Genomic DNA, 11,076 nt, shown 5'->3' with positions numbered 1-11,076 from the left:
AGTTAATATAATAACTTTGTTATATAATAATATTTCTGATTCACAGTATCAGCAGGTTTTAATCATTTATTGAATAATTTTATTTAAATAGAAACAGAGGATAAGATTTTGCAATTATACACAGCCTAAATAATAATAATAATGCTAATGATAATAATACTATAATATAATATCATATAATAACCCACACATATTTTCATTGAGAAACTGGGTTTGTAGCAACTGTAGTTTTTCATTCTCCGGGGGAAAGGGATTAAATGTTTCCTGTTGATCCCATCCGGATCTCTTGAATCCCTGGCCTTCACTCCTATGGTCTCCATGCACCTGCTCAAGGCCATGTCCTCCACAGAGCTGAAACGCTCACAGCGTCCCGTACCGAAGCCTTGTACAAATCTCCTGAGGACCTCTCGGCTCATGTAACCCTGACGGACGAATGGCCGGAACCTTTTCTGTGTCATGACGGGAGAGCAGGTACCTCAGGTTCACCACCACAACAAACATGTCGTCGTCAGCTTTGATGAACCAGTCGGTGTGCTGGAGGTGGTGGGCATGGATGTTCTGAAAGGCCCGGATGGTCTTCCAGTACAGCTGCGTTCAGCCCCACGGTGGGGAAGTCGGAGCTCTGCCAGCTCATGTACAGAACCTGGTTCCAGTGTTTAGCTCAGACTCAGGCTCCAACATGCTGGAGATTTTTCAAAAGATTTTCAGGCTTCGTAAATGATCCAACAGAACACACACACACACACAGGAAAACAGGGACTGCGCCAGCTCATCTAGCACAGTAAATCAAAACATGCACTAGAAGTCAAAAGTTTGGGCTCTCACTTTGTTGAACATACTCTCCCATTAAACAAATGTGTTCTTTCTTTTTTAAAGAAAATTCATACTTTTATTCAGCAAAAATGCATTCAATTGAACAAAAGCAATAGGAAAGGCTTGTTACATAAGATATTGATTTCAAATCAATTGTTTTAAACTGCTTTTCAAAGAAATTACTTTCACATAAATATTAAGTAGCACAGTTTTCAGCACCGATAATTTTTTTTTTTTTAATTCTATTTGGAGTAATGCTGCAAAAAATTCAGCTTTGCAAAACTTTTGAACAGTACTGTATGTTTATTATTATTATATATGACCCTGGAGCACAAAACCGGCACAAAACCTGGGGTATATTTGTAGCAACGGCCAATAATACACTGTATGGATCAAAAATATGATCACTAAAAATCATTAGGATATTAAGTAAGATCATGTTCCATCAAGATATTTTGTACATTTCCTACTGTAAATATATCAAAATGTGATTTTGATTGGTAATATGCATTGCTAAGAATTCATCTGGACAACTTTAAAGGATATTTTCTAAATATTATGATTTTTTTTTTTTTTTTTGCACTCTAATGTTGTTTCACATAGCTTTATCTCAGCCAAATGCAGTCCTAACAAACCATACATCGATGGAAAACTTCTTTATTCAGCTGGTATTGTGGTCCAAGGTCACATATTATAAATTTAAACCATGCACAGAAATTAATTTCTTTACAAAATTGAAACGGTTTTATTTTTATATATTTTTAAATCAGCGCATAGGCAAAATTATTTTAATAATAAATATGTAAGATTGGTTGTCCAAACTTTTGACCGATATTGTAAATACTGAGCAAATATGATGCAAAATATATTAAAAGAGAGATGTAATAAAGAACAAACTATTCTTTTTCCATGCATGACTCTTGGCTTGAGAGTAAAGGTAAAGTGGATATGATAGTAGGCCAAATCTAACACTCATGAGCTGCTGAACAAAGACAAATCCAACGAATATCACACAAGATAGAAATATGTGCCAAAAAAAGGAAAATATTTGCAATATAAATAACTGGAAAAAAATACAAATATATTATTCTGTTACAGAAAAATACGACTTACCATTTCCATGAAGTTCAGGTCAAAGAAAATGAAAGAATTCAAGAATTATCGGAAGTGGCCACATACAGTTTTTATTTCCTGTAACTGACTTCACAGACCTCGATTGTCTTGATAGCAGTTCCATGAACCTTAACCTTCATGCACAAGTTACTCAATTCAAAAAACCATTTACTTCAAAGCAAGAGTATAATCATTCCCAATGTTTTTGTTCCTCAAAATGATGTAGTGAGTTTTTACAGAATCCAAACTTTGACAAAAACTAGAATGTTCTGTTCTATTGTGTGCAGCCATCATAGGAGGTGCATTTCAATTACAGAACACAGTACATGTTATAATGCTTAAAATCAGACAAGAGGTCAAGTGTGGAAACTACTGTAGCTGGGCAAAAACAATCTCTTATTGACAAAGGGTCGGTCCTCAAAATCAGGGACTTCAAGCGCCTTGAAAGTGAAAAGCACTGAAGAATGAAGATCAAGGTTTGCTGCTCCTCCCTTCATTTGAAGTTAAGGAGCTACAGGAGATGTGTGTAATTGCACATAATTTTCACACGGAAGAAAACAATAAAAAAAACTTCAGAGTCGCAAGACTTTAGAAGAATGACTGATGATAGTTTTTACTAAAGAGCACTACGTGAAACAGCGTTCCTAAATCTAGTAAGCTGCCTACATAGACAACTGCCTTCTTACCCAACATCATAACTCAAATGGATTTAGATTTCAAGATACTACTCAGTATTTTTACTGAGATCTTTAGATTGCATTATGGGATTTCTTTCTTCACAAGTGGAAAAAAAAGGTACAGTATCTTAGGAAACATCATAATTGCTATCTTTTGGAACAGACTTTGTATTAAGAGCATCTATGATGCCTTAAAATGCTGCCTAAATATGCAGCTTACTAGGTCAGTGATTTAGTACACACAGCTAGTAATGCAAAAAAAATGATTTAACAGAGACTGATGTGTGTCTCTTAAGACATCATTTATTTGAAAAAGATCTGTCAATTTACTGTCTAATCTCACTGTCTAAACTGAATTATGCCAAAGCATTTATAAACAAAATACCTTTCAAAAATAAGCAGCATTAGGGAATACCAAATATTTCTGAATAATGATGAGTTATACTGGCAAAAAAAATCATAAATCATTTATAAAACACTAGAGATGAGTACATAATAATGTACCCCGGATTAGTCTTTGGATCTGGATTGCGTCCTTCAAAGAGTCCGAAGTAAAGGACAGAATTCGTTCCACTCATGTCCAGCTGTGAGGGGAACAAAATGTTTTTAAAATCATTACCAACATCATGCAGCTATAAAAAGAATCAATTACATGCTTCTGGCTATGAGGGTTTAGAAGAACCATTCAGCTTTCCTCAAAACCTTTCAGTAAACAGTGCTTAAAAGAAGTATTTTTTTTTCTTAGTGTGGAAAAGATTTTAAAAACCTGAAGAACCTGTTTCCACTATAAAGAACATTTTGTGCAATAGAAAGGATCCATGGATGTTAAACACTCTTCATGAGTTCATCAGTGCCAATACAGAGCATTATTTTAAAGAGTGCGTGTCAGAATCAAATATGGCTGTACTACTAACTGATTGCTGCACAGGTCATGCAGTATATGTAGTATGCATATATCGTTCTGTTTTGCTGTACCTGGGAAGTGATGTCAGTCCTCCATGGATCCACCTGGAGCCCGTCGCACCAGCCTCCACGGCCGTACAGCCAGGTCCCGTGTTCATTGGGCACTGCTCCTTCAAAAACCCGCATGGCACAGCCCAGAGGTGATCCTGCACGGACATGCACATCGGTTTTACTCTCACTGGCACAGTCAAAACACATAAGATGTTGTCTAGTTCACTCATCCTGCTCCAACTGACCAGCTGTCTCAAACACAAGGGTGTTATTGATGGATCTGTTGATCAGGAAATGATGTGATGTCACACAAAATTCACCGCAGAAGTTCTCGTCAGACCCGTGAGCCGTGATAACGGCATATAACTCCACCTGCCACACAATAATCCACATTAAATTCATGGAAGGTTACAATTCTCCAAAAATATCACATGCAAAAATAAATAAAATAATAAGAAATTAAAGAATGAATGAATGTATCATTATACTAAAATAATACAAAACATATTTTACAAATATATTATAATTTTTTTGTATTATTATTGGTATTTTCAGTCTAATTATTTGTACTATTCGAGCACATGTAAAAAAACATTCAATTTATGGAAAGTTTTTACTTGTACACAAATTTATAAAATCATATGCAAAATAAAGGAATAGATAAAAATAAATAAATTGATTGACTGTATTATTATAAAGGTCATATTAATAAGACTTAAAAAAAAATCCATGGAATGTTTTTACTTATCCAGAAATGTTATGTAAAAATTTACATTTTTGCATTACTATTGTTATTATTATTATTTATAGTACTGTTCCAGCATTCAAATAATGGAAAGTTTTTCATATATACAAACACACACATACATATATATATATATACTTTTTTTAAATTAGAATGACAAATTATGACTTTTTAAAATTAAATTGAATTAAAATTAAATGTATGCATTTAGCAGACGCTTTTATCCAAAGCGACTTACAGTGCATTCAGGCTATCAATTTTTACATATCATGTGTTCCCGGGGGAATCGAATCCCCAACCTTGCGCTTGTTAACGCAGTGCTCTTCCAATTGAGCTACAGGAACAATAAAACATTTATTATTATAATATTTGGTCAAAAAAACTTCTATATTGTCTGATATTTGGAAGTTTTTAATGAAATATTTAGATTTTTTGTTTGGCCAATGTGTCAGACGCAGGATTTTACATTTTGACTGGGATTCTATTATTAGAACTATTTCATAGTTTCATTTTAACTATTATTTTAACTATTTCATCAATGAAAAGAGGTTTGGATTTATCACCTTCTTTGTTGAAGCTGGAAGAGTGAACTTGATCTCCTGGTATCTGCTGTTATAGTCCTTGTCAAACGTCCCCCCAGGGAACAGTGACATCACCTTGAAAGGGTACAGTCTGTCGGAGTAATTACCTGCGAACAATGTCAGATGATGTCAACATCCATAACAGACATCCTCATCCCGCTGCAATCTATTTGTCTTGCTTTATTACTACAGTAACTCGACTTGCACTGATGCATTTTGGGAAACAGCCAAGCCTCTAAATGCACTTCCAGGAAATGTGTATTTATGGTGTTCTGCAAGTGCACTAAAATGGAACAAGTGATTATATAGATTGATGACTCATTGTAAATATTATTGTAAAACTGAGGCTGACTATAAACTAGAAGTGTGCAGGAAGCGTCAGTAACCAACTTTAAGTTCTCTGCAAGTTACATTTTCAGAAGCGTAATATCAACCCATTTTAATAATGAAGAACTTTCTGTAGTGTTGACTATGTCGATGATATTTACACTTCTCTTTTCCAAAACTGGAGACAGCTCATTTTGTTCCTTTGAGTATGAGTCAATAGAACACGTGTGGGTGAGCAATAGCATTCACAGCTGCACGCAGTAAATCAGTCACTGGTATGTTCTTTCCACGAAAATGTTGTTTATAAAAAAAAAATATTTGTCAAAATCTAGTGTCCACTGCCTGTACGCATTCCTCCAAAAATTATCCCTAGTGAAAGAGAAACTCACATGTGTTCAATTTAGAATGCACTATATAGGCGGCAACTCAGTGTGTCATACAAATAAGGCAGGTGGCCCCAAAAGTTGCACACTTTATAACCATAGCTAAACGTATTTGACATGAAAAATCTTTAGCACAGTATTTACAAGCATTTTGAAACTCTCAGTATTGCATATAAAGTATGCACTATATGAATATATTTTTCAATATAATTTGTCTGTGATGCAAAGTTGTTGTTTTTTAGCATCATTTCTCTTTTCTTTATTGTCACATGATCCTTTGCAAATCATTCTAATATGCTGCTGCTCAAGAAACACTTATTATCAATGCTGAAAACAGTTTTACCTTTTGCTTTTTGTGTTTTTAGGATTTTTTGATGAATATAAAGTTACAAAATACAGTAGAAACAAATATATTGTCTCTGCTGTCACTTTAGATCATTTAGTGTCCCTGCTATATAAAAGTGTTAATTTCTTAAGAAATAAATCAAATAAGTCGTGACCTGTCTGGTTGCTGTGACTAAAGCGTAGCTGGAGAGACGTCATCCATGGCATGGCCCATGGCACAGTCTTCATGGTGAAGACACATTTCTTGTCATTTAGCAGAGGAATCAAAGGAGAAACATCCGTTAGCCAATGACCCGTGCCCCTGTAAACAAACAGTTTCTACCATCAGCAATGAGCTGTAACACACTGTCTGAAGCCCAGTGCCCATTACTATAAAGGTAACAAGAAGGACAACTATTTTAGTGTCCTCACCAATAACGTTCTATATATTATAAGTGCAAACTCCAGGTTTGTCATCTGCCACCTTAAATACTCAAGCTCTTTGAAGCAGGTGGATTCTGATTGGCTGTCAATGGCTGTTTTTATCATTCGTCAGCTGGAAAAAAAGGTTCTTAAAAAAGTCATTCCGATGATATTATTGCTCTGTGCCGGAATAAATATAGAATGACATTTAAAACTAAATCTCTATCATTATTTTTCACATCCTGGGTGTGAACGGGCTTTAAGGCTAATCGTTTAATGTCCACAATGACAATGTTGAGAAGACAGCAGCACTGATCTGTACCTGCGGAAGGCTGTTATCCAGCGCCCGAGCTCCAGGTTGCAGTATGGGCTGGTGCGATCGCAGCATACGTACAGCTGTACGGTGTGATCCCAGTGAGCACATGTCTCGTCCCTGCGGCCGGGACAGGACAGGGAGGCATCCAATTCCAGAATATCATAATCCATGAAATCTAGAAACAATAACAGACAGAATTAGACAACAACAAAAAAAGTCTATCTTTGAATGGTAGGCCTGTCATGGTGGATGTGACTACCGTATTTTCCGGACTATAAGTCGCACTTTTTTTCATAGTTTGGCTGGTCCTGCGACTTATAGTCAGGTGCGACTTATTTATCTAAATTAATTTGACATGAACCAAGAGAAATGAACTAAGTGAAAACATTACCTTTTCCAGCCGCCAGAGGGCGCTCTATGCTGCTCAGTTCTCCTGTAGTCTACACTGAGCAGCATAGAGCGCCCTCTGGCGGCTGTAGATGGTAATGTTTTCTTTCAGTTCTTGGTTCTGAATAAATGCAACTTATAGTCCAGTGCGACTTATATATGTTTTTTTCCTCATCATGACGTATTTTTGGACTGATGCGACTTATACTCAGGTGCAACTTGTAGTCAAAAAAATACGATAATGTGAAGCTCAAACCTTCAGGCAGATCCACCACCGCCTGAGCTCCCGTCTCTCCCTGCATCAGATGACGATCAAACACAGGCACTATAACAGCAGGCTGACTCAGGTGCTCCTGCAGAGCCTCATTGAATATGAACCTGAGGAATTAAATAAAGGTGAACCAGACGGAGATAAAAAGAACTACAATTATGATACCACGAGTTAGTCATAGTAATGGCCAGGACGGTAATTGGACAATACTTATCAATTTTAAGATCAGCATTTGGCACATATTAGCACAATATCAGCTGTCAGCACCCAGTTCTCCAGATATCACTATGGTATTCCCTGTGGTACATTCCACTTTACTTCACTCTATTCAAATTGTGATAACAGCCCCAGTTTCCAGAGCATGAACTAAACGTGAAGACCAGTTGTCTTGAGTGGATTGAACACACACGTTTTAAACATAAGTATAAGCTGTTAAGATATCACATATCAGTTTCGGTTATACTTTATTTTAAGGTGTCCTTGTTACAGTTTAATTATACATTTAAGTACTGAGAACTTAATTAACTACATGTACTTGCTATATGGTTAGGGTTAGGATCAGGGTTTAGTTTAGAGTTACTTGCATGTAATTATGCATAATTTCTTGGTTTTATAATAATTACATGTAACGTGCAACAAGGACACCTTAAAATAAAGTGTTACCCTGTTTTCTTACCACTGCGCCTGCCAGGCCATGAATCTGAAGGAGGGGTAGAGAAACCAGCCCATCTCAGACAGCGCCCCCTTCTGGTTGATCGCAAAGAAGAAGTTTGGAGAAGGTGTGACCTGGATAGTCACATTCACAGGGTTCCCCTTTCTATCGAAACAATCCACATGTCAAAAATGATTGAAAAAAAAAAATATATTATATATATATATATATATATATATATATATATATATATATATATATATATATATATATATATATATATATATATATATATATAACAATGCATTATTTATCAGCCTGTCTAAATAATACAAGTCATGCTGTAAACATTGCAAATACACACATTAAGTTCTTAAGTATTGAATAATGAAATGCTAAAGTCTTATTATGACTCGTTTGACAACACACAACCAATCATAAATCTTCATGAAAATTCATGTGCTGTCACTAAAACTTTCACGTGCCATTTTTCATTTGAAGGAAATTACTTTTGAAGAAGACCACAAAAATTACAGCGTACGTGATAAAGATGTGTTTTATTAATTTAAGCATTTTTACAGATGGACAGGCTGTTATAAAAATAAGTAGTGTGTTTGTATGTTGCATGTTTTTAATTAAAGTTATTAACTTCACTCATATACAATAAAAATAGAAAAACTATTATTACTTGTCTTAAATTAAAGGAGGGAAAAAAAGTTTTTCTTTTTATTTATTCCTTCCCTTTCTAGCTTGTACTTATTTGAGCAAAGCCTGAAACTTGGTGTTACAACACTTCCTGTGTTTTAGTCATTTTGTTGGGTGCTTATTATTTTATTTCTATTTAGCCTTATTTGTTATTTCAGTTTTTGTTTTATTTTAGTGCTTATTTTGTTTTACCGCAGTGCTTCCATGACAGATGGTTCGATATGGACCATAGACGCAGGAATGTTGATGGAGGTGGAACAATCGTCTCCTAAGCAGTTCATGTCCTGTATGGGATGCCCAGGTAATGCATACACCAGCACTCCGGTAGCGTTAGATTCAGCCATGGTTTTTATCTTTAACATTTAAAAACATTGAAAATCAGGCCAGATCTTGTATCTTGAACACATATCCATGTTGCCTTGCTCATGCAGCTCACCTTTGTGAAGAAAGAGCAGCCCCCCTCAGATACCCATGCCACTGCACCTTTGACAGATGCTACAGGTTTACAACCATCACCAGCATCCAGCAGTCTGTAAGGATCTGCACCCCAGCGTCCATTCAGCCAGTCGTATCGGGCATTGAGACGCTTGGCGATCACCGGTGCACTCCAGTCTGTAATTCCAGAATATTTAAGAAATGATGCCAACAAAACAAATGGAACCGAGGCATGTGATCCCACCGAGACACACTCACCTGGAGAGGAGAAAAGCACCTGAGCGAGGCCGCAGTTGTGTCCTCCACATCCCCACGAGTACAGAACTCTGGGTAACCAGTTACCCAGCGCAAACACAGGAATAGGAGAGAAATGCAGTCTGGACAAGATCTCTTTTCCTCTAACAAGTAAAAAAAAAGAAAAGAAAAGAAAAGGTGTTTGAATATGAATTGCCTTAATATAGATTTTGCATACTGTGGTAATATCACACTACAGTTACAGCATTTTTTAAAGGTAATAATAATAAAAACTATAGTATTACCATTATATCCAAACATCATAATATGAACTGGTATTTCTGTAATAAATAAATAGTAAAATAATAATAATAATAATAATAATAATAATAATAATAATAATAATAATATCAATCAATAAATCAATCTCCTTTATTTATATAGCGCTTTAAACAAAATACATTGCGTCAAAGCACTGAACAACATTCATTTGGAAAACAGTGTCTCAATAATGCTAAATGATAGTTAAAGGCAGTTCATCATTGAATTCAGTGATGTCATCTCTGTTCAGTTGAAATAGTGTCTGTGCAATAAAATAAGTTTGAATTAAAAAAAACCTGTCTGCATCTATCTATCTATCTATCTATCTATCTATCTATCTGTGATGTGATATCAGATGTAATACCATAGTACTTTAAAACATCTTACAGTATTGAATATTAAAATATTTGTATACTAAAAATGGAAATTATTTAAAGGGTTTTCCAAGGTAACCAAAATATTAAAGAGAAAAATTAAAAATGATTAAAAAGTACTTTTCAGTCTATTTATACCTACAGCGATGGTTTAGTCAATAAATAATAAGAAATACATAAGTAAATTAATACATTTCTTAAGGAAAACACAAAATTGGTCTATCCATCTATCACTGCAGTGAATATATTTGTGTATATGCGGGTGTGTGTGTGTATGGTAGTTATTGAAATGGTTCTCCAAAGTAAATTTAAGAATACAACAGTATCATGTTGTCCAAAATCATAATAACACGTGGTACTGTCTGGTAGAAAGCAAGCTTCAGTGTTAGCTGTTAATATGATCCTGAATGTGTCTGTACCCATGGGCTGCAGCCGTGTACACCTGTTCTTTCATCCAGAGGGCGTCCTGCTGCGCAGTGTCATCCAGGGACAGCAGCAGGACTTCAGTGTTGGCCGGCAGATATTTCAGCAGGTCTGACAGAGACTCGTTCCACGTCCACAGACACTCCAGAAAGGCGGATTTATTGGTGAACGCGTGCACGATGAGCGCGCTCCTCGAGTCGTTCTGAGGACTGTACTGAAACACTCCGTTCAGAGTTTGCACCTTGAACGCAGGAGCAACATCTCCAGGTTCAAACCCCTCCAGACCTTCAGTGGACCTTCCTCTGTATCCGGTGCTGCCTGCATTATGCTCCGGGGAGTCTATGTGGTGCAGATTATCAGAAGATTTCGCATTTCTCGGAGGAGACGTTGCATTAACGCGGAACGCTGCGCAGAAATATAACAGATAAAAACAAAGCAGCAGAAATCGAGAGTGAAACATGGTTTTCAGCTGAGAACGGGCATTTCTTTGTTTATGAACACGCACGTGAATTGTACACGCTCCCGAGTCCGTGTATATCTAACGTTACATTGTTTCACTTTTAATTCAACTTCTTCCTCATTTAGATAAACGCGGGGCGTGACCTACGGAGGCCTGGC

The 11,076-nt window shown here is 36.1% G+C and overlaps 1 protein-coding gene and 1 pseudogene across 1 annotated transcript; both read right to left on the bottom strand.

Moving 5' to 3' along the window:
• Positions 1-49: 49 nt before the first annotated feature.
• LOC113116754 (glycoprotein-N-acetylgalactosamine 3-beta-galactosyltransferase 1-like) lies at positions 50-2,619 on the bottom strand (annotated as a pseudogene).
• On the bottom strand, positions 1,977-11,070 carry LOC113115697 (uncharacterized). The gene is made up of 12 exons (XM_026283247.1): positions 10,455-11,070; positions 9,365-9,504; positions 9,108-9,283; positions 8,864-9,024; positions 7,991-8,131; positions 7,300-7,421; positions 6,663-6,831; positions 6,094-6,239; positions 4,866-4,990; positions 3,803-3,929; positions 3,579-3,712; positions 1,977-3,187 (listed from the first exon to the last, which is right to left on the bottom strand). The coding sequence occupies exons 1-12, from the start codon at positions 10,916-10,918 to the stop codon at positions 3,068-3,070; spliced, it is 2,025 nt and encodes a 674-aa protein (XP_026139032.1). The 5' UTR covers positions 10,919-11,070; the 3' UTR covers positions 1,977-3,067.
• Between the last annotated feature and the right edge of the window lie 6 nt (positions 11,071-11,076).

The sequence above is a fragment of the Carassius auratus genome, chromosome 16 (assembly GCF_003368295.1).
Source record: "Carassius auratus strain Wakin chromosome 16, ASM336829v1, whole genome shotgun sequence".
NCBI classification, from domain to species: Eukaryota; Metazoa; Chordata; class Actinopteri; order Cypriniformes; family Cyprinidae; genus Carassius; species Carassius auratus.
This window is presented reverse-complemented; position numbering and strand designations above follow the sequence as displayed.

Bases quoted from the DNA above. Each gene is read 5' to 3' on its own strand.
- LOC113115697 (XM_026283247.1), bottom strand. From the start codon at position 10,918: ATGTTTCACTCTCGATTTCTGCTGCTTTGTTTTTATCTGTTATATTTC. The intron at 6,240-6,662 runs GTACAGATCAGT...GTTTGTTTACAG, and splicing joins TGGATAACAGCCTTCCGCAG to GGGCACGGGTCATTGGCTAA. The intron at 4,991-6,093 runs GTCACGACTTAT...CATTGTTCGCAG, and splicing joins TAGTCACAGCAACCAGACAG to GTAATTACTCCGACAGACTG.